The following is a 27,469-nucleotide window of genomic DNA, read 5'->3' as shown; positions in this document are numbered from 1 at the left end:
TACTGTAATACCACACCACAGGTAGCGCACAAATATGGCAACTGAAGTGTGACATAAATATGTTACAGATACGATTTGCGATACAAGGACCACGATAATGATGATCTCATGATTTTGCAATACAACAGTTATTAAACACTTGCATAGTTTATCCATAGAGTGGATTGGAAATGTGGTTCCACATACAACATGTGGTCTTATCGAGTCCTCTCGGGGTCCCAGTAAATGATCCTCTCAATGCCATGTACTATAGACCAGGGGTCTCCAAACCCTGTGCAGGATTTCATTCCAACCAAACAAGATGACTACTCTTTTTCACCAATCTGGCACTTTACAAGTGCAATCAGTTGATTGCAGTCAGATGCTGCTTGTTGTAGCAGAAACCTCATTGGTTCAACTATCTGTGCTGGATCAGCAGGAACAGAAACCATGACCCACAGCGGGCCTTGGGTTGGAGACCACTGCTATAGACTATTGTATAGACCCTACCCACGTGACGTCACAACTCCGCTCTCCTGAATGGTACCGCCCAATTGTCCGTCAAAACATAGTGTTAACCTGTTACGGCTACGTACATTCCTCCTATTTACGGCGTGTTTTTCTGCTCCTTAACATTAATAATCAAAATGGTGAAGGCGTGTGTGGCTGTTGGTTGCACTAACGGAGAAGATGGAAGGAGAGACTTGAAGTTTTACCGTATTCCGAGGGATCCAAAGAGGAGAGCGAAATGGACGGCTGCAATTCGACGTGAAAACTGGGCACCAAAAAATCACCACAGACTATGTAGTAGTCATTTTATATCCAGTAAGATGCATTTAAGATATACTTAGAGGGTTTTGGGCTGACAAATAACCACAATTAAGATCATTGCTAGGCTAATCGCCGACAACATACACGTATGTATGTAGTGAGAGTGCTATCGCTAAACCATATAAACATTAAAAGCCTTAACTCCATTGACAAACGACATGAAATACATTAGACTTGACAGTGGGTGTTAGCAATAACAAAAGATTTTGAATTGAAAATTTCGTAACTCACCTTTCCAAGCACTAGATAGATTCCTGCCGAATTTTCGTGGACGAGGACCTGTTTCACCCAACCAGCAACGAAGTATTTATAAGCCTCCAAGCTCTTGAAGTTTTTCACATTTTCATGAGAATAGGCTGATTTTGTGTGGACAAGATAATTGTAAATATCAGCATAGCAGATGTCAGGCAGACAGGGCGAAGACAGTGGGTCGAAAAACATCGATTTGGGCATCAAATATGGATCTGGCGACTGTATAGAACGAAGCTTTTCCACATAACACCTTTTATGCAACACATCCAGTGAGTTTACGGCATCAGAAAGCACCGGGTCTTCCATGAAATGCATTTTAAATTCCTCGATCAATTGAAACCAATGCTAATACAGAGACAAAATGACGGACAAGTGGGCGGAACCATACAGCGAGCACGTGGTTTTGTGACGTCGGTGGGTAGGGTCTATATACATGAAAGTTCTACTCAGAATGCCACCAAGTGCTAAACTGTGTCTATTTTGCCGTGTAAAAAATTCTTGCTTCTTCAAGCTTTTCTGGCTTACGCCATTGGTGTAGCCACTTGTCACTCAAACATGTCTGTCTGTCAACATTCAGGTCGAAATGATTCAATCAAAATAAAATAGTTGAACACTTTTTCAACTTCAATCAAAAAAAATGTTATAAACTATCCACTTCAGACAAACAAAATATATATATATTTTTTTTTTTAAATAAATAAAAATAAAATTCAAAAAAATAATAATAATATTTTTTGGGGGGAAGCCAATTTTATTTTTGCATTTGAATTTTTCTTTGATTGAAAAGATTGTTTTTTTTTTTTTTTTTTTTTTTTTTTTTTTTTTTTTTTTTTTTGAAGCTACTTTTGGGGAGGGATTGAATAATTTAGACACAAATGTCCAACATTAATATGGCCCAAACACAAAAAGGATTGCTTCAATCTAAAAAAAAATTGTGTTCAAATGCAAATTTTTTAGTGTAAAAATATTTTTTCTCATTCAAAAACTTTTTTTCTTTGATTAGAAAAAAAAATAATTGAAGTGATTTTTCGTTAGAAAATATTTTTTTTGTTTGAAGCAAATTATTTTTTTGATTGAATAATAAAGATACAAATGTCCTCACTGCAACGTGGCCCTAACGCAAAACATTACTCCTATCAAAAAAGTTGTTTCAATCAAAAATAACTTCAATAAAAAAAATAATTCCAAGAAAAATGGTTTTAAATGCTTTTTTTTAGTCCCAAATTTAAATTTGCATTCAAAAACATTTTTTTTTTTTTTTTTTTTTTTTTTTTTTTTTGATTGTATAATAGACACAAATGTCCTCGCCACAATGTGGCCCAAGCACAAAACATTACTTCAGTCAAAAAAGTAGTTTCAATCAAAAATAACTTTTATCACAAAAAATAATAATAATAATTCCAAGAAAATTTGTTTTTAAATGCTTTTTTTTTGTCTCAAATTTAATTTTGCATTCAACTATATATATATATATATATATATTTTTTTTTTTTTTTTTTTTGATTGAAGTGACTTTTTTTTTTTGATTGAATAATAAAGATACAAATGTCCTCGCCACAGTGTGGTCCAAACACAAAACATCAATCCAAAAAGTAGTTTCAATCAAAAATAACTTTGATCAAAAAATAATAATTCCAAGAAAATTTGGTTTTAAATGCTTTTTTTTTTTTTTTGATAGAAGTGACTTTTTTTTTTTTTTTGATTGAATAATAAAGACACAAATCTATCTCTATATAAATCCTTATCAAAAGACTTCTCTGGCTCCCCGCCATTTTGAGAGCTAAAAGGTCATCTCCTCATGGAAACTCAAATTCTATAAACAACACCAGGAGTGAAAATAAAGCGAAAACGTGACAAATTGCGATTCTCTGTTGCCCAAAACGTCATCGATATGCTCCCACCAAGAATTGATATATATATGGTTTTAAGGGGTTTACTAAAAATCTTCCATTAGAATAGCGTCTATGACAGCTCACTGGCTGCCATTGACGGCGCTTGACATCCAATTCATTTTGACTGGCTTGGCCGTCTAGCGCCGTCAATGGTACTGAAACCAGAGTATTCACTTTGTGGGCATTTACAAGTCAGTTCCTGTTTATTTTAAAGCATTTAAAGGTTACTTTCTGTTGATTTGGGGACATTCTTGAGTCACTTCCTTTTCAGTAAACTAAAATGAACAGGAACTGACCTGTAAATGGCCTAAAATGATCAAGAAATAACCCATAAATGTCCCAAAAGGAAAAGGAAGTGTCCGGAAATCATGAAGAAATGACGTGAAATGTCCCAAAATGAACTAATTGCTTGGTATTGGCTGCCACTGATGGCCCTAGACGTCCAATCTGTTTGAAGTGGGAGGGATGGCAGCGAATGAACGAACGTTCATTCGCTGCCACCCTCCCACTTCATACGGATTGGACGTCTACTAGTGAGACTCATTACAATTGACAGCAGAAGGATGAAAATAGCTTGTTTTTCTGTTTAATGGTGGTTTTGTAGAATATCATGAAATGTTTTTTTGACTCATGTATCGATAATTGTATCACCAAATCGTGAGATCATGAGCCTTCTATCGCAAATTGTGTTGTATCCTTTGCTACCCATAGGTTCCATTCTGTAAACGTAGCCAATGACATTTTACGAATTGAACGGATCGCAAAGAAAGCGAAGAAAAAGCAACACTCGTAATGACAAGCACCTCTGACATGATAACGCTTGGCACGTTTTCCGTCAAAACCCTTTCAATTATTCATCTAATTACTCGCAGGCCCCATCATGAGCAGTTTGACTGTAACCCGCGTGTCAGGAGTCATGAGGAGCTCACCTCAACGGTTGCGGAAAATAAGTTGTGAGCGACTACAACGTTCACTCCTGAAACCTCTGCGACCTGATCAAAGAGCCGCGGGGTTGAGGCGCTCAAGCAAGGATTATCTCCCAGCAAAGGCAGCACATGAAAGGAAGCGGGCCTTTGTGCCGTACATGGGAGGGGACACTAATGTATGCCGCCGTGCCGGGACCTCCTCCGACAGCGGGCGACTAGGGAGCCACCGCGTCTTCTTATCAAGGTGACGACTCACGATCTGTCGGAGCCGGATAATTTACTCCCGGTGCTGGTTATGTATACCCGACCGACACGGCGGGCCTTCTGTCCTAGCGGGCGCTCCTTTTGATTGGATGTGACATGCCGGGAAGACAAAAGAGCCGGCTAATTCGAAGTAACAAACTTCCCGGGACAAAGCGTCGATGCAACGCGAGGGAGCGGCAGGTTTGACTTTGTCCTTCGCTTGCCTTTGACGGTGCCCGGATAACTGACCTGAAATATCCAAGTGTCCGAAGTAATTATTTTGGTGGCCTAGTTGGTATTTTGCCAGAAGAAGATCAAGTGTCTGCTGGTTTCTTACTTGAAACGATCACAGATGGTTGGTTTGTAGTGCTTAACTCGCTCACTGCTAAAGACTGCGATAGACGTCCAATCCAATAAACTGGGAGTGAATGAACTTTCTATCGCTGTTGGGGCCACAGCTATTGATTGTTTAAGTAATCAATTGGAGATCCCGGCATGTCAGTTCCTGTCAATAGAATGGACATAAATGGCTGTTAATGGAATGGACATAAATGGCTGTCAATGGAATGGACGTACATGGCAGGCAATGAAATGGACGTACATGGCAGGCAATGAAATGGACGTACATGGCCGTCAATGGAATGGACGTACATGGCCGTCGGCGGAATGGACGTACATGGCCGTCGGCGGCATGGACGTACATGGCCGTCGGCGGAATGGACGTACATGGCCGTCGGCGGCATGGGCGTACATGGCCGTCGGCGGCTTGGGCGTACATGGCCGTCCTATATTATGCTGCAAAATTTGTTGGTAGTCTTCAGACTTCATAATGCCATGCACACGGTCAGGCAGTCCAGTGCCAGAGGCAGCAAAGCAACCCCAAATCATCAGGAAACCTCCACCATGTTTGAGTGGTCGAGGTTCTTTATTCACCATCCGTACAATCTTTCATTGAACTCTCTCGTCAATTGTTCTCTTCCGTCCACATCTGGGGAGGTTAGGCACAGTGCCATGGGCTTTACACTTATTGATGACACTGCGCACGGTAGACACAGGAACATCCAGGTCTTTGGAGATGGACTTGTAGCCTTTAGATTGCCCATGTCTCCTCACAGTTTTGCTTCTCAAGCCCTCAGACAGTTCTCTGGTCTTCTTTCTTTTCTCCATGCTCAATGTGGTACTTACAAGGACACAGGACAGAGGTTGAGTCAACTTTAATCCATTTTTAACTGGCTGCAAGTGTGATTTAGTTATTGCCACCACCTGTTATGTGCCACAGGTAAGTAATACTGCAGGTGCTGTTAATTACACAAATTAGAGAAGCGTCAAACAATTTTTCAAAGGGTGCCAATACTTTTGTCCGGCGCATTTTTAAAGTTTTGTGTCAAATGAAAATGATTATTTTTTTTCTCCATTCTCTTTTGGGTGTTTTCATTGCATGCAAAATAAATGAAGATATTACTACCAAAGCATTTGTAATCGCAATCGTTTTCTGGGAGAAATTGAGCATTATCTGACAGAATTGTAGAGGTGCCAATACTTTTGGCTAGCAGTGTACATAGCAAACAAAGCAAAAGTCCGCTAGCTTAAATGCTATAAAATGGTAACTTTTTTTCTTTTCCACAATTCTCTTCACAAATCTTTCAAACACATATTTTCACAAGTATGTTTGAATATGTAGACCCTACTCACCAACGTCACAAAATGACGTGTCGCTGTATCCGGCCGCCATATTGTCCGTCATTGTTTAGCCCTATTCTCAATGGTTTCAATTAGTCGTGCAATTTATAGAGCAATTCATGGAATCCCTGGTGTTATCTGACGCTGTAAACTCATTGGATGCGTTGCATAAAAGGCGTTATGTGGAAAAGCTTCAGTTAATCCATTCGCCAGATCCATATTTGATGCCTAAAATCGATGTTTTTCGACCCGCTGTCTTCGTTTCTGCCTGACATCTGCTACCCTGATATCTACAACTATCTTGTCCACACAAAATCAGCCTATTCTCACGAAAGTTTGAAAAACTTTAAGAGCAGCACTCTAAGCAAAATTACCCCGTGTGACCCTTTACTTCCAATTTCTTTACTTCCGACAATCAATAAAAAAAAAAAAAAAAGTTGACTGCGACGCGTCAAGGATAGGTGCATATTGGACTATTTCTTCAATAAAATACACAACTGTGTCTGCCTCATTTGCAAAGAGACAGTCGCGGAAGATATGCAACGAGAAATTAAAGCAACTTGAAGCTAATTTAATTTCACAGCAGTAGTATTTCGCAAGAGCCCGAGGGTCGAAAGAGAACGCCACAAAGGCGAGATTGTTGGAATTATGAATAAAAAAAAAATATAATAACACAAATGTGACACACAGAAGGGCTTGCTAAAATTTTTTTTAAATGTATTGTTCTACGTAAATCAGCCCAGGTAGCCCCCCACATCTTTGCCACACCAAATCTGGCCCTCTTTGCAAAAAGTTTGGACACCCCTTTTTAACCGATGATCCGTAGATGAGGCCAGCTTCTTTCACTTGTTAACAGCTAAATATTATTTAAAAAATAAAGATGGTGGAAGAAATAAGCATCTTGAATTTGAAACTGTATGTTGTCGGCGATTAGCCTAGCAATGATCTTAATTGTGGTTGTCAGCCCAAAACCCTCTAAATATATATTAAATGCATCTTACCAGATATAAAATGACTACTACATAATCTGTTGTAATCGTTTGGAGCCCAGTTTTCTCGTCAAATTGCAGCAGTCCATCTCGCTCTCCTCTCAGGGTCTCTCGGGATACGGTAGAACTTCAAGTCTCTCCGTCTATCTTCTCTGTTATTGCAACCGACCGCCACACACACCTTCACCATTTTGATTATTAATGTTAACGAGCAGAAAAACACGCCATAATAGGAGGAATTTACGTAGCGGTAATTTGTCAACACGACGAGTTGACGGACAATATGGCGCGGGGGCGTGGTTGTGACGTCATGTGAGTAGGGTCTATAGAACTTTGGTTTAAAAATATGTGATAGGGACAACTCAAAAACAAGTGCATATCTGAACTTATTGGCTGCCATTAACTACATACATACCAAACATAGCAAAAGTCCGCTAGCTTAGATGCAATAAAATGCTAACTTTTATTCATTTATTTGTTTTAAATACAACTCTCTTCACAAATCTTTCAAACACATAATTCCACAAGGAAACTGCTAAATATGCTTAAATACATAGAACTTTGGTCCAAAAATATGTGATGGTGACAACTTTAAAACAAGCGCATATGTTAACTCATTGGCTGCCACTGACTACGGTAGCTGTCCAATACATTTGAAATGGGATGGATGGCAGCTGCTAGCCTCCCAGGTCAAATGAATTGGACATCTACTAATGATAAACTCCTTTAAATTCACAACAGAGGGATGAAAACAGCCCCGTGAACTGACATTTGTCACCGTCAATGGCGGCAATGAGTTAAGTACAGTTACAAATGGGAAAACCTAGTGGACTAGAAAGCACTTCAGCTGCGAGATTGAAGTATTTCTCGCATTTGTTTACGATCCCTCGGGAGCGGTTGCATGTTGTATACTTTTCCAACATTGTTTTCCTATTCCCTAGTGGACTTTTAAATAAACACTCCACTGTGATTCGGTGTAAAGATGACTTTAGCAAAGTCTCTGAACATTCTTTCCGTTTGACTGACATGAAGAGAAAAAAGTGCTTTATGAATGTTCCATATGAAGAAAATTAGCCCAGTAGCGGCGCTAATTGATTTAATGTAGCCCGTTTTTAATCATGCTATTGACTGAGCGGCCCGGGGTTTGACGCCGCGTGTCACAACAAGCACCTTTGTTCTCTTTTGCAGTGCTGCTTCACAAAGTGAAAGAGGAGCGCCGGGTCAAAAGCTCTTCTCCAAAAAAGCAGTCTGTTTCTTCAGAGCGATTGGAACAGTCATTTATAAAGGTACAACGCTATGCCATTACTTAGTTTTCTTTGTCACTAGCACAAAAAAACAGTCAGAGCCATAATTGCGTAAATTGCCTTCAAGTCTTTCGATGTTTTTTTTTTTTTTTTTTTTTTTTTTTTTTTTGTACCTGTCACTTTTCGGTCCTCGTGTCTTCAAGTTTAATGTTCTTTCAACAATCAGCACATTATGTATAACTAGAAACTGCAATTTCTGGAGAAATTACTATGGGGCTTTGCTATGGGGAGACACAGATCTTGGCCCCGCCCAGGTTGATTTGGGGACATTTCGGGGACAATATCAGGTCATTTCCTGATGATTTGGGGGAAATGTCCCATTGATGAAAGGTCACTTCCTGTTGATTTGGGGACAAGTCCTGGTCATAACAGGTCATTTCCTGTTGATTTGGGGACATTTTGGGGAAATGTCCGGGTGACATCAGGTCAATGCAATGTAAATGACCTTGAAAATGAATGGGAAATTTGGACGTACATGGCCATCAATGGCATCGACTTAAATATGCGTCAATGGAATCAGAGTACATTGGCATCAATACAATTGACATACATGGCCGTCAATGGCATTAAACGAAGTAAATGCCATTGTAAATGAATGGAAAATTTGGACGTTCATGGCCGTCAATGGCTTTAACTTACATTTGCTTCAATGGAGTCCAAGTACATTGGCATCAATAGAATTGACATACATTTAGAGATGTCCCAATCCGATATTTGGATCTGATCGGACGCCGATATGGGAAAAATAATGCGCATCGGTATCGGATCGGATCGGCCGACATGGAAAAATTCCGATCCAGACATCCGATCCAGTTTTTTTAAAAAAATTTTTATCAGGTCCGGGTTTTCCAGCGCACCGATTTACATAATCCATTCCAGTTTTTGCTTCAGTTTCCCTAAAGTCCGGTCCGCATTTTACGGCACACCTTCAACACACTACATTACCGTCTCCCAATTTACCGAGAGACTATCGGTAAAAATGTCAGCTGTGTGGGATCATTTCACCTTAAAGGACGACAAAGACGAAGAGGCAGAGCGCAACATATGCCACAATAAAGTCAAGCGTGGTGGTAAAGCTGTCAGAAGTTTTAATTCAACCAACCTAATCAAGCATTTAGCGAAACACCACCACAAACAATATAAGGAGTTTGTTAAGAAAACCGAAGACAAAAAGAAAGGTCCTACGCAACTAACACTGGCAGAAACTTTTGCTATGCGTGACAAACTGGCACGCGACAGTCCCAAAGCCCAGGGAATAACAAGAGTCGAATAATTAATTCTGGAATCATTACCGTCAATAGCATCTGTGTGCTATGGAATTCAAGTACATTGGCATCAATAGAATCGACATACATAGCAATCAATGGCATGAACCAACGTAAATGCCATTGGAAATGAATGGGAAATTTGGACGTCCATGGCCGTCAATGGCATCAACTTTCATATGCATCAATCACTGACACACCTCTACAACATCACGTGGACATTCGGGGACAGTGCCTAAGGATTGGCAGACCTAGGTGGTTGTGGTGGTCCCCCTTTTTAAGAAGGGGGACCAAAGGGTGTTTTCCAATTATAGAGGGATCACACTCCTCCTCCTCCCGGTAAAGTCTATTCTGGGGTGCTGGAGAGGAGGGGCGGCTTCTGCAACTGGGGGTCGGACCGCCAAGGCCCCCCCCTTTGGCTGCCGCCCAACTCCCTTCGCACCCGAACCATTTGGCCCATCCCACAGGTGGTGAGCCCATGTGAAGGGGAACCCACGTTGCCCTTTCGGGCTGTGCCCGGCCTGGCCCTACGGGAACAGGCCCGGCCACCAGATGCTTGCCTTCGAGCCACACCTACAGGCCTGGCTCCAAAGGGGGGCCCCCAGTATCCTGCGTCCGGGCAAGGGAAACTTGAGTCCATATATTTTATTCGTCATAAGGGGTCATTTTGAGCCATGCTTTGTCCGGCCCTCACCGGCAGAAGAATTTGAGTCCCTGGTGGCGCATTGTGTTACTGATAGTAGCCTTTGTTACTGTGGTCCCAGCTCTCTGTAGGTCATTCACTAGGTCCCCCCGTGTGGTTATGGGATTTTTGCTCACCGTTCTTATCATTTTGACGCCACGGGGTGAGATCCTGCATGGAGCCCCAGATCGAGGGAGATTATCAGTGGTCTTGTATGTCTTCCATTTTCAAATAATCGCCCCCACAGTTGATTTCTTTATACCAAGCGTTTTACCTATTGCAGATTCAGTCTTCCCAGCCTGGTGCAGGTCTACAATTTTGTCTCTGGTGTCCTTCGACAGCCCTTTGGTCTTGGCCATAGTGGAGTTTGGAGTCTGACTGACTGGGGTTGTGGACAGGTGTCTTTTATACCGATAATGAGTTAAAACAGGCGCCATTAATACAGGTAACGAGTGGAGCCTCATTAGAAGAAGTTAGACCTCTTTGACAGCCAGAAATCTTGCTTGTTTGTAGGTCTCGAAATACTTATTTTCCACTCTAATTTGGAAATAAAATTCTTTTAAAATCAAACAATGTGATTTTCTGTTTTTTCTGTCTCTCATGGTTGAGGTTTACCCATGTTGACAATTACAGGCCTCTCTAATCTTTTCAAGTAGGAGAACATGCACAAGTGGTGGTTGACTAAATACTTATTTGCCCCACCGTATGTGAATGATTATTCTATACTGTATTGTAGTTTTGCGTTACATGCTAAGCTGCTATCAGTTAATCAGGAAAAAAAACTCAACTTAAAGTCCCCTAATTTTAAATGCTACTTTGTCACCTCCCTTCTGCTTTCGTGGCATGTTTTAATTCAAGTTGAAAGCTAGTGCTCTTCACCAGTGGGAAGAGCGAAACACAAATGTGAAAGGGGAAAAAATGCCCAGAGGCACAACCCCAGCAGGCATCCACTGTGCTGTAAAACAATCCCTGACAAAGATCTAACAAAAAGACTAAGGACCTGATTTAGGAAAGGTTTGCAAATCCTAAATGCTCATACAAAATAGATATTAAAGATCTACTAACTGGCTAAACACTTTCAATCAATAGCAGACAGTGAATTAAAGTCAGTAAAATGAAACAAAATGTTCATTTTTTGCAGTTTTTATGGCTTGAAAATTCCCAAAATGATTTTAGGATTAGATTTTTTTGCCAAACAAAAAGCTTGTGGAGTTAATCTTTCCGATGCTCACCGAGCTGAAATCTTCAGAGATTTAATGAAGTCCCTCGCGACATCGGGCACCGCGGCACTTCGACCTCTATTGTTTTTCGACCGCAATTAAATCATCGAAAGGACTTTGACCATTTATAGTAAAACGACTGATATGCAAAACTCTTGTTATACCACTGAGGCTCCAAATCCTTGATTTTCCCCAGATTGAGCATCTGGAGCGGAGGATGATGTCCCCTGGAGGAGGAGACAGAGCTGCTGAGGGATGAGAAACAGCAACTGCTCGAGGCCAACGAAGACCTGGCCCGCGATTGCCGTGGACTACAAGCATCGTTGGACAATCTGCAAACCCAGGAAAATGTCCGCCTGCAAACAGCTCAAGCCCAGGCCCGTGCCTTGGCTTTAACCCAGGTGGAGTGTTATCGCACACCGGCGGCGACATTCTTTTCATTTATTGATGGTGCTAGACGTCCAATCTATTTTGACAGGGACATTAACACCACCCCCCTCCAAGTCAAAATGGATTGGACGTCTAGCATCGTCAGTAACCACTTACAGTGAGGAAAATAAGTATTGAATACCCTGCGATCTCTCACTTAAAAATGATGGGCGGGTTTGAAATTTTCATCGTAGGTGCTTTTCCACTGTGAGAGAAAATCTCAACAAAAAAATCCAGAAATCACAGTATATGATTTTTTTTAAACAATTCATTTGTATAATAATGCTTTAAATAAGTATTTGAACACTAGTCTTTTAGGCAAGGTTCATACTACAGGTCTTAATGCACGAATCTGATTTTTTCGTGTTTTTCCGACTCGAGTGAGGCATTAGCTTGACGGTCTAAACGTGACAAGTCGCATAGAACTGGACCATTTCAAATCCGATCTGGGTCACTTTCGTATGTGGTTCAAATCCGATCTGGGCCACATTTTTCCAGACTGTCGCGGCGGTCTGTACTGTCCAGTCTCTCAAATCGGAATTCATGCAGCAATTACGTCATCAAAAAGCGAGAGAAACGCTACGGTAGCGGTGCAGCTTTGCGTTATTAGCGCCTTGCTTGCAGTGAACACGGCTTTTGGGGAAGGGCTGGGCTTGACAACAGTCATAAAAAATAAAAATGGGTTGAGGATAAGCCTGAGAATGATCGGTTTTCTGTCTGCTCCAAATAAGCAATATTTCAACATTGCTTACACGGCCGAGAGTCTTGGCAAACTGCCCGTATGTGTGTGTGACATTCACGGACAGTGCGTGCATGCTATCGATCCATATACTTTGAATATAAGCCTAAACTGGGATTATTTATATCTGTTATTTGTGTCCTCTTTTTAAAAAGCAAAATATGATATCCCTGAAATGACGGATGACTGCCAGCATGTGTGGTCATTTGTTTCGATGCTTCTGCGCATGCAGGTCGTCTTGCTCAGCGCTTGTCGGACTGCGAAATAGGCTACGTTCATACTACAGGTCTTAATGCACAAATCCGATTTTTTGTCATATTTGTTTTTTTGGCGTGCGCGTTCAGACTGCCTTTGTCCATTGAGACCATTCAAATATTACGCATGCGCACTAATTCGCATCGTGCGGGCTAGTATTTAGCAACGTCGGCGTCGTTTGTGGCGGCTGTCGGCTGCAGTAAGTTTTTTTTTTTTTTCCTTCTTCCACTCCGCACGTGACAGCGCGTTGTCCCGCATTAAAAGTTGTCCGAGCAAAACGTGATGCTTAGAGCTGTCAAAACAAACGATTACTCGAGGTGAATAAAATTACTCGGATCAGTTTTTAAACTCGAGTTGCTCGAGTACTCGTTTCAGCTCTAGCGACTTGTCACGTTCAGACCGTCAAGTTAATGCCTCACTTGCGTCGGAAAAACACGAAAAAATCGGATTCGTGCATTAAGACCTGTAGTATGGATGTAGCCATAGTGTGACCTAAGTTTTTTTTTGGGGGGGGGGGGGGGGGGGGGGGGGGGTTCGGGGGGGGGGGGGCGTGAAAATTATCACCAGTTACTTAGCCAAGTAACTAAGTTACTTGGCCAAGTAACTAATTACTCTTATATTCAGGTAACTGAGTTACTAACGCAATTACGTTTTGCGAGAAGTCATTTGTAACTATAATTACTTTTTTAAACTAAGATTAACAACACTGGACCCCCAATTTGTAAGGGCATAAGTCACTATTTTTAAGATTGCCAACGGCCTCGGGTTGACAGGTATGTTAGCATGACTAATTGTTATATTTTTTACAGTCCAGCGAAATCGCCAGTCTCCAATCCCAACTGTCCGCCGCTCGCAAAGAATCCACCGACCTCCACCGTCAGCTCCTGAAACTGAGGCAGGAGCTCGGCGTCCTCAGAGCGGCGAGGGACTTCTACAGAAAGCGCGCGACGGGACCGGCGCGTCCTTGCGGGATCGCCGGCAACGTTAGCGGCAAGACTAAGTTGAAAACAATTAAGCTCGGGGGTTCGTTACGCCGGCGCCGCCACCCGACCGTCATCCCCAATCAAGCCATCAGCTGGCAAGGCCGCAGCCTCAGTCCCTCCAAGGACGAGTGGGAGGACATGAGCGCGGCGAGGTAATGATACACACACTCACGCGCGCGCACACGTTGCTTCCGAGCTCATTATTTTTAGGTGTTTCGAGTAGGCCGGCGGGCCACGGAGCATCGAGGGGACAACGCGCATATGCAAAGCATAAGCAAATGGGTGATTGAATTTCATCCTCCTGTCTAGTTGGTATTCAAGAGCCAATGAGGAATACAAGCAGGAATGATAGAGAGGTGGGGGAACCCACTGTCAAATCCCGTCAACGTCCCGGGACGCCTCGCTGGAAGCTTATTGACTGAAATTTGCATGCAAAATTACAAGTCTCTGTGTACAAAGTTGAAGCTGTGCCAGAAAAGCCCGGGGATAAAGGGGCCGCCAAAGTCTTGATACCTTTCAGCTGTGCCATTTTCACGCACCGGAATTGACAGTTTGGCAGTTTGATTTAATATAACGGTCCTTTGCATATTCACTAACCCTTGACAGCTCTAAGGATCCCCAGCATGCTGTAAAACCACCCGGCGAACGCGCCCCGTTGTTGCGCCGCTCGCGCGGTGTCAATTCGCAAAATGCCGCGCGTTAATTTACCGGGATAAATTTTGAATGACCCCACTCGGCTCCGTACCAGATGTCGACAAGCTGTTTAACAGCCTCTAAATTAAGACCCATCGACAGTAATTATTTCATGTATGTTTTATGCAAAAAAGCCACTGAGCCGTTTATTGAGCGATGTTCGAAATGATTTGATTTCAAACACTCGGAGCTGATATTTAGCCCCACCCCTTCCTGTGTGCTAGGCCCCGCCTTTTCGCCGACTAATTCATCAGGCCGTAATCCACCTCCGGCCCACCGGAGGCAGTTGAGCGGGGACCGGGCGCGGCTTTGCCTCGGCTTTCTTAATGCTTTCCGCGTGGCTAATAAGCAGCCGTCTAATACACGCTTTACCTGCAAGGGGGGATCGGAGCGGATTTGCCGAAACGGAGATGTTGTCTTATTTAAGGCACCTGTCGACTCATTTGTTAGTGTTACCGGAAAGCCCTTCTCAGCAATATGTCGGTCAACGCCGCAATTCTGCCTTAAGAAGTTTAGCCCGGAACGTGACAAAGATGTCAGGCTTGTTAAAAGATGCTGACATGGCTTTGTTTTCATCCTCGGGCTCTCATCGGTCTTTTTCTCTCAAGTTTGAAACAGCTGGAGGCAGCTGACTGTTTTCAGCACATCAGCGTTTTCATTGAGGACTAAGTAAAGAGGGCCAGGATCAGATGTTTATGGAATAGAGATGGGCGTAGCAATTAGTGGATCAAAATAGATTAGTTTTTGTTAACAGCTCACTTTCTATTCCATTTACAGTGGGCCAGATAAGTATTTAGTCAACCACCAATTGTGCAAGTTCTCCCACTTGAAAATATCAGAGAGGCCTGTAATTGTCAACATGGGTAAACCTCAACCATGAGAGACAGAATATGAAAAAAAGCAGAAAATCACATTGTTTGATTTTTAAAGAATTTATATCCAAATTAGAGTGGAAAATAAGTATTTGGTTTCTACAAACAAGATTTCTGGCTGTCAAAGAGGTCTAACTTCTTCTAACGAGGTCTAAATAGGCTCCACTCGTTACCTGTATTAATGGCACCTGTTTTAACTCATTATCGGTATAAAAGACACCTTTCCACAAAGTCAGTCAGTCACACACCAAACTCCACTATGGCCAAGACCAAAGAGCTGTCGAAGGACACCAGAGACAAAATTGTAGACCTGCACCAGGCTGGGAAGACTAAATCTGCAATTGGTAAAACACTTGGTGTAAAGAAATCAACAGTAGGAGCAATTATTAGAAAATGGAAGACATACAAGACCACTAATAATCTCCGTCGATCTGGGGCTCCATGCAAGATGTCACCCAGTGGCGTCAAAATGATGACAAGAACGGTGAGCAAAAATCCCAGAACCTCACGGCTTGCCTAGTGAATGACCTACAGAGAGCTGGGACCACAGTAACAAAGGCTACTATCAGTAGCACAATGCGCCGCCAGGGACTCAAATCCTGCACTGCCAGACGTGTCCCCCTGATGAAGCCAGTACACGTCCAGGCCCGTCTGCGGGTTTGCTAGAGAGCATTTGGATGATCCAGAAGAGAACTGGGAGAATGTGTTATGGTCAGATCAAACCAAAATAGAACTTTTTGGTAGAAGCACAGGTTCTAATGTTTGGAGGAGAAAGAATACTGAATTGCATCCGAAGAACATCATACCCACTTTGAATCATGGGGGTGGAAACATCATGCTTTGGGGCTGTTTTTCTGCAAAGGGACCAGGACGACTGATCTGTGTAAAGGAAAGAATGAATAGGACCATGTATCGATAGATTTTGAGTGAAAATCTCCTTCCATCAAGAAGGGCATTGAAGATGAGACGTGGCAATGACAATGATCCCAAACGCACAGCAACAAAGGGTTGGCCTCGTAAGAAGCATTTCAAGGTCCTAGGGTGGCCCAGCCAGTCTCCAGATCTCAACCCCATAGAAAATGGGAGTTGAAAGTCCGTGTTGCCCATCAACAGCCCCAAAACATCTCTGCTCTAGAGGAGATCTGCATGGAGGAATGGGCCAAAATACCAGCAACAGTGTGTAAAAAGCTTGTGAAGAGTTGCAGAAAACGTTTGGCCTCCGTTATTGCCAACAAAGGGTACATAACAAAGTATTGAGATGAACTTTTGGTAATGACGAGATACTTATTTTCCACCATGATTTGTAAATATATTCTTTAAAAATCAAACAATGCGATTTTCAGTTTTTTCCCCCACATTCTGTCTCTCATGGTTGGGGTTTACCCATGTTGACAATTACAGGCCTCTCTAATATTCAATATCAAGTGGGAGAACTTGCACAATTAGTTGTTGACTAAATACTTATTTGCCCACTGTGCAAACAAGGTCCTGGAACGAATTAACTTTGTATGTAGAGGTACCATTGTATAACAAAACTTAAAATGGCTATAAAATCCTCAGATTTTACGCTAGTTGCACAAAAAAAAAAATCACCAAATGCAGAGCTAATCACCTATATTTTCAGGATCAATTGTACCCTTTAACATATATTTTTTTGCCTGAAATAGCGACTTGATTTTTAAATTTTTTTAATCTAGTGCAGTTTTGACAGCTAGCTTTTCAACAGCTAATAAATCACTCAGTTTTCACATCAGAAACTTAATACTTGTGGAAAGCATGGAGAATCATCTTAACTTCACTCAACAAAAGCAAATTTTGCATTTTTCTACATACAATCACTTATATAAGTTGAATTCCGATGTCACTATTGCCTCAGCACGTCTTGCTGGGCAGTTGGCCGAAAACTACCTGATTATTTGAGTGTAAAGTTCCTCTATTGTGTATGGATACAAAATCCAACATAGCGGCCATCACAAAAGAAAGGCTTTTAAGTTGAAAATTCTTGTAAATAAATGTGTATATCCCCAAATTTTTATAGATATGAACGTAAGACAGCCTAGCTTCTTGTTTCGAAGCAAAAAATGGGCAGTTATCATTCATTTTCCGTAAATATTTCAAGCTAAAGTTACGCTAATTTTTTCCATTCATTTTTTTCACATTTCAAAGTGCATGCATGGTGTTATTTTATATAATAATTACCTTGAATCGTCAACCAAATCACTCTTGCCTGCTTGAATTCACTAAAACGTCTGTCCTGTTTCCACATAAATCCGGCGTTAGAACGCAGCGTGTGTTTGAGTTTATTACAGTGAAAGCCACCCCAACGCTCTTCCTGCGCCAGCCTCCTACGGGGAAGCGTGGCACAATGTCTGTAGGAGCTCTTTCGTCAACTGATGGTGAAGTCTACGGTAGCGGAAACTACGGCTTGATTACCGTAAACAGAAATGGTGTGGTTTTGAAAATCTATTGTACCGATTTGAACGTTTTTACCATCGTTTTTGCCAGAAAAGTCTGTTTCGGTTTCAAATCGGTTAATCGAACAGCCCTTGTGCCTATATGGTGTAAACACACTGAACAAGTGTCTAGTTACCATTTCTTATTGTACTGGCAGTATGGCATGGCGTTGCTGGGTTGTTGAGCCCAAGGTTTGTTAAAACGACACATATGAAACCTCGAAATTAGAACTTCTCCAGGATTTTTTTTTTTTTATTGTATGCCGGGTGGATTTATTGAGCAGTATGGCCCGAAACAATACAACAGAATGGCAGATAAAACTAAAGACTAAGACGAAAATTAAAAGGGCTGCCAAAAACAACACTGCTCAGGTGCAACTTATAGTCTAGGGCTGCAGTTATCGAATATTTTAGTAATCGAATAATCGACTGAAAATTCTATCGATTAATCGAGTAATCGGATAAAACAAATATATTTTTAGGTGAAGAGCAATTATAAACATACATGAGAAAACAAGACATTTCATCTAATGTTGAACCATTTTCAGTCAATCACTGTCTTTATTTTCAATGTATATTGTTGAAAACAGCCAACAATTGCATCTCAGATGTAGCTAGATTAAAAAAAAAAAAAGACTAATGCACTGCTTTCACTCAAAAAACTTTTAGAACTTATTAAAAAACAATATATATACATATATATATCTTACCAAAAATGCCGTTACGCTTGATAACACACATCACTTAAAAGTTAGGATTTTTTCCCACGTGTTTCAATTGAATTTCTCTTTGTGTCAAGCCATTTTTAAGTTCTAGTTAAGTTTTAAGTTAGTCTAAACTGTAAGTCCTGATAGGATTTTGGGTTTTTGCAGTGTTCAAAATAAATGTATGATACAGGCTGTATTGGAGCACATTAGGGACCAATGCTACTTGGTGTTTTATCCAGCAATGACTACTGAGCTAAAATTGATAGTTAGCATGATTAGGTTTTTATTTTACACCCTCATCACTCCACAATGCTATGTTATGTTAAAGCCTGTATGTAAGACACGTTAGCCACGCATCGACAGTGGTCATAATTAATTGAAACCTAGCCCTCCGCAGGGCTAACTTTACGTGAGCTAGTAGTGACAGTAACGTTAATCTTATTTATTAGCGCTTAGCACTCTTTATTAGCGCTTAGCGCTCTACTGCTTTAAGATGGCAGCTATTTACTAACGCTGCCCAGACGCGGCCGAGTCTGTCATTTCGCATCTAGTTCAACATACATGTGATCTCTATGAGACTCACCAGATGATACCTGCTACCAACTTAACATCATGCGGGCTAGTTTTTAGCAACGTCGGCGTAGTTTGGAGCGGCTGTCGGCTGCGGAAATGTTTTATATATTTTTTTTATTGCTTCTTCCTCTACGCACGTGACGTCAGCGCGTTGTCCCGCATTAAAAGTAGTCCGAGCGAAACGTGATGCTTAGAGCTGTCAAAATAAACGATTACTCGAGGTGATTAAAATTACTCGGATCAGTTTTTAAACTCGAGTTACTCGAGTTGCTGGAGTACTCGTTTCAGCTCTATTATAGTCTGAAAAATACGGTGAGTATAGATATAGATATCACTTCCTTGATCGAAATATCAACAGGAAGGGTTAAGTTTAAAACAGACCTTTGCTATAGTACAAGTACCTGATGACACTGCCTATAAAAATATTCTCCACGGGTTCTCATTTCCTGTTTGTTGTGCGCATTATAGTAGCAGCGAGCGGTCGTCCGCTACTTCAGGGGCTCTCCGTCTATTGTTCGGTATTACGACAAGCTTCTGAAAGCTTCCGTTGATGGCGGGGCTTGCGGGCGGCTAGCTCGGCTTCGTCTGAACTCCCTCCTGACCAGTTTTAACCCTAACTAGCCTCCGGCCTTGTCATGTTCCTGTTAGATCCCCTTACTGCGGTCTCTCCCTCCGCTTCTCTTCCCCGTACTCCACCTTAATAAACCCACCGGCGTAAATGTCACTGGCTTCCACCTTCACGTCAAAGGTCACTGTCAATAAACGCGAGTGTGTGCGTCGGCGTATTTGTGTGCTAGCCCTCACCGTTGCCGTCCATCAGGCGCGAGTAGCTTCACGCACACGTCTGTCACACGTTGGCGGGCTAATGAAGGCCACGGCCGCTCTCACACATGTTGATGCATTCACTGTCGGCAACCGACGCCGCACTTTTTTTCCACTTAATTTACACCCGCATTTACACTTCCTGCTTAGAAATTGGATGGGACATTGATTTTCTGTTAAAAGGTAGGAGGAGAGCTTGAAATGCACATATTTTGCTTGAAGTCAACTAAATCAAGCATAAAAGGCAAATTGGATTTTTGGTCCGAGGGTGGTACACGGGCAGAAACGGAGTCAACTCTCACACTGTAATGAACTTCAACTTTCCCCGCAGCGACAGCGAGGAATACTCCGACAGCCTCGACAGTGTGCCCTCAGGGACCGCGCAACGCAAGAGAAAGGTGAGTCCACCTGCTGTTTTGGAGTTGCACGCATTACTGTGTATCCCATTTAGGGCTTAAATCAACTCTGCTGTCAATTTCGGATCTATGAGAGCAACATAGTTTTCCAAATTAAGGGTCTGCGTTTCCCCAATTAACGCTACGGTGGTCCACAAGATTAAAAAGTGGAATGAGGGTCTGGTGTAAATATTACGAAGAGGGAGGGGGGTAGTTTTAGAAGTTGGGAAAAGGCGTACATTTAACTTTATGGAAGTTTTGGGCAGATTAGCGGTGCGCTAACTCTGTGTCGGTGATATAAAGGACTGTATGTGTCCTAAAATAAGGTTTTTAGACGCCAGAACGAAGTGTCAAACTCATTTTTGTCACTGTCACATGGTAGTTAGCAGTGTTGTTTATGTTAACGATGACTATAACACGAATATTTAGTCAAGAACACATTTTTCAGAATGATAACGAGCTAAAAACGTGTTTTGAGAGAGTAAAACCATAGACTTCACTATCAGTTGACCGGACACGGGGCCTATTTTCAAAAACTTAAAATCCAAATATTTTCAAAACCAAACCCGCTAGCGACCTAAAACCAAAACAGGCACCTCCCTTAGGCATATATGAGTTTCCATGAGCAGTAGCATCAAATTGGGGCTGTCAAACGTTTCAAATTTTGAATCGAGTTAATCACAGCTTAAAAATTAATTAATCGTGATTAATCGCAATTCAACCATCTATAAAATATGCCATATTTTTCTGTAAATTATTGTTGGAATGGAAAGATAAGACACAAGACGGACATAAACATTCAACATACTGTACATAAGTACTGTATTTCTTTATTATAACAATAAATCCACAAGATGGCATTAACATTATTAACATTCTGTTAAAGTGATCCATGGATAGAAAGACTTGTAGTTCTTAAAAGATAAATGTTAGTACATGTTATAGAAATTTTAGATTAACCCCCCCCCCCCCCCCCCCCCCCTTAATGTTTTCGTTTTAATAAAGTTTGTAAACCATCGACCTCACTATCAGTTGACCGGACACGGGGCCTATTTTCAAAAACTTAAAATCCAAATATTTTCAAAACCAAACCCGCTAGCGACCTAAAACCAAAACAGGCACCTCCCTTAGGCATATATGAGTTTCCATGAGCAGTAGCATCAAATTGGGGCTGTCAAACGATTCAAATTTTTAATCGAGTTAATCACAGCTTAAAAATTAATTAATCGTGATTAATCGCAATTCAAACCATCTATAAAATATGCCATATTTTTCTGTAAATTATTGTTGGAATGGAAAGATAAGACACAAGACGGATACATACATTCAACATACTGTACATAAGTACTGTATTTCTTTATTATAACAATAAATCAACAAGATGGCATTAACATTATTAACATTCTGTTAAAGCGATCCATGGATAGAAAGACTTGTAGTTCTTAAATGATAAATGTTAGTACAAGTTATAGAAATTTTATATTAAAACCCCTCCTAATGTTTTCGTTTGAATAAAATTTGTAAAATTTTCAATCAAAAAATAAACTTCGAGCTCGCCATTGTTGATGTCAATAATAATTATTAGGGTTGTTCCGATCATGTTTTTTTGCTCCTGATCCGATCCCCATCGTTTTAGTTTGAGTATCTGCCGATCCTGATATTTCCCGATCCGATTGCTTTTTTTTGCTCCCGATTCAATTCCAATCATTCCCGATAATTTTCCCCGATCATATACATTTTGGCAATGCATTAAGAAAATAATGAATAAAACTCGGAAAAATATATACATTCAACATGCAGTACATAAGTACTGTATTTGTCTATTATGACAATAAATCCTCAAGATGGCATTTACATTATTAACATTCTTTCTGTGAGAGGGATCCACGGATAGAAAGACTTGTAATTCTTAAAGGACAAATGTGACTTTGTATATTGTGACTAAATATTGCTATCTAGTGTATTTGTTGAGCTTTCAGTAAATGATACTGTAGCCATGCCCAAATGCATGATGGGAAGTGGAACCATGACTGTGCGTAGTGCTACCAATTGATATATGTTCTCTGCGTTGAGAAATAACATAGGGTGTTAAGAAAAAGATCAACTACTACCTTGCTTCCCCACATTGCTTCCCACGATATTTCTAATCGTAGGGAGAGGGATTGTAAGGCTTTATCCAATTAAAAAAAGGCTCCAAAGGCTTCCAAAATTCACTCTACTCATGTTACGCTGCCTTTTAGCTCTCTATATAGGTAAAACGGTGCCATTACAGATTGAGCGCGACAATGCGTGAGTGGGTCGTGCAGCGCTTGCATTAATTGCTTTAAATATTTTACCTATCTGAGCATGTATTAAAGTTTAAATTTATTTAGCCTCCTTACTTAGTTGTCACTCATTTTGAAAATGGTTTTGGTACTCTTGATAACAACTAGCCAGCTGAATTAGGTGAGTTTGAATAACAGACAACGGTTGGTAACAAGAAACTGACCTGTTTATTCAGTGACAAACACAAAACATTATAGATAAGAAACAGAAATGGCATAGTCAGTCAGTAAAACGTGCAAATAATATTGTAAACTGTCTTAAAAAAGCAAAACACACAAACAACCTCAGTGGAAAATCCCACAAACCCCCCAAGCTATTAGACTCTTTTAATGTTTCGTGCATTAGTTACAAAAATTGTATAAAAAGCCTCTCAGGTTTAAATAAACGACAATTTCAGTATCAAGTTAACATTTTAAAACAGTAAATAAAATACTCTAGTGCTGCAACGATTAATCGATTAACTCGAGTACTCGATTAGAAAAAAATACTCGAATTAAATTTTTTTGCTTCGAGTATTCGTTTAATTAAAGTGGCGTTGTAATGGTTTATTTTGAAAGTGTTTGCATTTAGTTTTATTGATTAGGGCGGATACACTGCCTGGTCTGCCTCTTTTCACATAGCTGAATCCAACTGCTTCCTGTTAAGACCAACGTAAGCTTTTGTTTGAGCTAATATTTTTTAATGCATTCATAATTTAGTTTATAGGTATATTTAGAAGTTTTTTGTGGGAATATCTGTCTGAACCATTTGTTAAGAGCATTGTAAAAAAAAAACTTTTGCATTTAGCATTTAAGCTAGTGGACTTTTTCTATGTAAGTTAGCCCATTGTTCTTTTGTGGTACACAGATCCTCATTTTTTTTTTTTTTTTTAATTCATACCATTTGAGGCTCTGCTCAGGTATTTTAAATTTTCATGTTTCTTATCCGATTATTCGATTATTCGCACTAACTAGTCCATCGATTAATCGACTACTAAAATATTCGATAGCTACAGCCCTAAAATACTCAAGTCCCCATTCTGTATCAGCAGCTTTAAACTACATTCAATTCATTTAATTTTGCGAATCAACTGTTTAAGTTGTTAAAATTGCTCCCGTTATTCCATAATTTCCCTTCTGTCTACTTTCGACATGTGAAAGTTTTAAAACTATTTTGAAGATAGATTCAAGTCAAGATTTTGACGATTTAGGAGTATTTTAAATAAAAAGTTAATGAGGTTCGCTTGGAAGGTTCACAAAAGCCTACAAGGGAAGTCTTCTGCTTTAAGATGGCGGCTGTTTACTAACGCATCTAGTTTTCAATTCTTCAATGTTGCTAACGCCGTCAAGTCTGTCGTTTTGCATTTAGTTCTATATACATATGATATCTATTATCTCCAGTAAAACGATGTTGACGTAGTTTGTAGCGGCTGTCAGCAGCAGTCAGGTATTCATGTGTTTTTTTTATCCAGCGGCATGATTTGAGCTAAAGCCTTGAGTTGAGGATTGGCATTACCCAGGTCTATGACAAGCATGATGTTTACTTTCGGGACGCAATGCGGTCTGTTTCTCATTGCGTCCCGAAGACCGCGCTGTGCATTAGTTCCGCTTTACTTGACATAGTTCAATAATCGGAATTTGGATGTTTGTGAATCGTTCTAGAATCTTCCACGGCCGAATCCCTCAAGGATGTAATGACGGCTGGACATGTTGCACCGTGGTTCTAAGTGTTGGATGGTGCGTCTTTACTCATGAGAGATAATGGCTCGTCATCCAGAATTAATTCTTCGGCAATGACTCTTGTTATTCCCTGGGCTTTGGGACTGTCGAGTGCCAGTTTGTCACGCATAGCAAAAGTTCTTCGGTTTTCTTAACATGATACTCCTTATATTGTTTGTGGTGGTATTTCGCTAAATGCTTGATTAGGTTGGTTGTATTAAAACTTCTTACAGCTTTACCACCACGCTTGACTTTATTGTGGCATATGTTCCACTCTGCTTCTTCGTCTTTGTCGTCCTTTAAGGTGAAATGATCCCACACAGCTGACATTTTTACCGATCGTCTCTCGGTAAATTGGGAGACGGTAATGTAGTGTGTTGAAGGTTTGCCGTAAAATGTGGACCGAATATTAGGGAAACCGAAGCCAAAAATGGAATGGATTATGTAAATCGGTGCTGGAAAACCCGGACAGGAGTTTTAAAAAAACTGGATCGGAAGTCTAGATCGGAATTTTTCCGTGTCGGCCGATCCGATACCGATTTTTTTTGCCCATATCCGCATTCGAGCCGATCCAAATATCGGATCGGGACATCTCTAACTTTAATACTGAAATTATTTAGTATTGACTAAATATACCCCAACTGAGAGTTTAAAAAAATGTACACTTATTGTACCCAAATATTTTACCTCCAATCAGTGAGCCATTCTCAAATCGTCACCTGCCACTGATGGTGTTGGCGTCCAATCCAGTTCAAATGGATTGGACGTCGATGGCGGTGACAGAGTGACCAACCTTGTTAATCCTTGAATTATTTAGGCCAAAAAAGGAAACGGACATAAAATGTCTCTGCGCTTTTTTTTTTTTTTTTTTTGCTCGAACTATCCAGGATTTGTTGCATTGTCGGCACCATGTCAATGCTATAAATTTTTAAACCAACCACTTTTTGTGTTCCTTTGTTGGCAAAGACTTTCCGTCCCTCCAGGCCGTAAAGCCCGGTTGGTACGCTCGTGTCCATCAAATGTCTTCACAATAGAACATGCTAACTCCAAACCTCTGACAGACTGCTTTTTTTTTTTTGTACGGGTGAGATTGAAACAGTTGGTGAGTTAGTGAAATCACGCATTTGTTTGTGAGGAAAAAAATGAATTTTCACAATTTAGAAATGAAAGTGGAAGTAACCTTCAGGGTATTCAAATTTAGTTCCTATCAACTTTTTGGCTGTGATTGACAGCGAATGTTCATTCGCTACCTGCCCTACCACTATAAATGAACTAAACTTCTACTAGAGACAAACTAATTTCAACTCATTGCAGACGGATAATTGGACATCAGTCATTGTCAATGGCACAAAGAGTTCAATAAAAACAAAAACGAGGCCTGCAAGCAGGACTGAACGGGTCCTCGCAGTTTGGTGCAACTCGGACACCACTCAGGTCAAGGTGGTGGCAGATCGTCCCCCTGTCATCATCTCATGAGAACCTAACATGCTTGAAACTTCCCTCTTTTTTGGGGGGATTAGAAATACATTCACACACCTAGGAGAAAAAACCCAACTGAAGAGGGTCCTACAAAAAGGAGGGGCTACTGAGCTGTGCAGCCCGATCCTTACTCATAACCTAATTAATCTTCTAATTGGACCAATTCGACAAGTGTGCCAAATGTTGTGGCTCTACAGTGCCTTGCAAAAGTATTCGGCCCCCTTGAACCTTGCAACCTTTCGCCACATTTCAGGCTTCAAACATAAAGATATAAAATTTTAATTTTATGTCAAGAATCAACAACAAGTGGGACACAATCGTCATGTGGAACAACATTTATTGGATAATTTAAACTTTTTTAACAAATAAAAAACTGAAAAGTGGGGCGTGCAATATTATTCGGCCCCCTTGCGTTAATACTTTGTAGCGCCACCTTTTGCTCCAATTACAGCTGCAAGTCGCTTGGGGTATGTTTCTATCAGTTTTGCACATCAAGAGACTGACATTCTTGCCCATTGTTCCTTGCAAAACAGCTCGAGCTCAGTGAGGTTGGATGGAGAGTGTTTGTGAACAGCAGTCTTCAGCTCTTTCCACAGATTCTCGATTGGATTCAGGTCTGGACTTTGACTTGGTCATTCTAACACCTGGATACGTTTATTTTTGAACCATTCCATTGTAGATTTGGCTTTATGTTTTGGATCATTGTCCTGTTGGAAGATAAATCTCCGTCCCAGTCTCAGGTCTTGTGCAGATACCAACAGGTTTTCTTCCAGAATGTTCCTGTATTTGGCTGCATCCATCTTCCCCTCAATTTTAACCATCTTCCCTGTCCCTGCTGAAGAAAAGCAGGCCCAAACCATGATGCTGCCACCACCATGTTTGACAGTGGGGATGGTGTGTTCAGGGTGAAGAGCTGTGTTGCTTTTACGCCAAATATATCGTTATGCATTGTGGCCAAAAAATTCAATTTTGGTTTCATCTGACCAGAGCACCTTCTTCCACATGTTTGGTGTGTCTCCCAGGTGGCTTGTGGCAAACTTTAAACGAGACTTTTTATGGATATCTTTGAGAAATGGCTTTCTTCCATAAGGGCCAGATTTGTGCAGTGTACGACTGATTGTTGTCCTATGGACAGACTCTCCCACCTCAGCTGTAGATCTCTGCAGTTCATCCAGAGTGATCATGGGCCTCTTGGCTACATCTCTGATCAGTTTTCTCCTTGTTTGAGAAGAAAGTTTGGAAGGACGGCCGGGTCTTGGTAGATTTGCAGTGGTCTGATGCTCCTTCCATTTCAATATGATGGCTTGCACAGTGCTCCGTGAGATGTTTAAAGCTCGGGAAATCTTTTGTATCCAATTCCGGCTTTAAACTTCTCCACAACAGTATCTCGGACCTGCCTGGTGTGTTCCTTGGTTTTCATAATGCTCTCTGCACTTTAAACAGAACCCTGAGACTATCACAGAGCAGGTGCATTTGTACGGAGACTTGATTACACACAGGTGGATTCTATTTATCATCATCGGTCATTTAGGACAACATTGGATCATTCAGAGATCCTCGCTGAACTTCTGGAGTGAGTTTGCTGCACTGAAAGTAAAGGGGCCGAATAATATTGCACGCCCCACTTTTCAGTTTTTTATTTGTTAAAAAAGTTTAAATTATCCAATAAATGTTGTTCCACTTCACGATTGTGTCCCACTTGTTGTTGATTCTTGACAAAAAAATTGAATTTCATATCTTTATGTTTGAAGCCTGAAATGTGGCGAAAGATTCAAGGGGGCTGA

At 40.9% G+C, this 27,469-nt stretch overlaps 1 protein-coding gene across 1 annotated transcript in view; it reads left to right on the top strand.

The window, feature by feature from the left end:
* cntln (centlein, centrosomal protein) overlaps positions 1-27,469 on the top strand; it is a 336,531-nt gene that overhangs the window by 180,859 nt on the left and 128,203 nt on the right. Inside the window, 5 exon segments of the mRNA XM_057843797.1 lie at positions 7,981-8,078; positions 11,460-11,489; positions 11,491-11,664; positions 13,496-13,821; positions 20,121-20,187. Coding sequence (XP_057699780.1) covers positions 7,981-8,078; positions 11,460-11,489; positions 11,491-11,664; positions 13,496-13,821; positions 20,121-20,187 — 695 coding nt within the window.

The sequence above is a fragment of the Corythoichthys intestinalis genome, chromosome 8 (assembly GCF_030265065.1).
Source record: "Corythoichthys intestinalis isolate RoL2023-P3 chromosome 8, ASM3026506v1, whole genome shotgun sequence".
Classification (NCBI taxonomy): domain Eukaryota; kingdom Metazoa; phylum Chordata; class Actinopteri; order Syngnathiformes; family Syngnathidae; genus Corythoichthys; species Corythoichthys intestinalis.
This window is presented reverse-complemented; position numbering and strand designations above follow the sequence as displayed.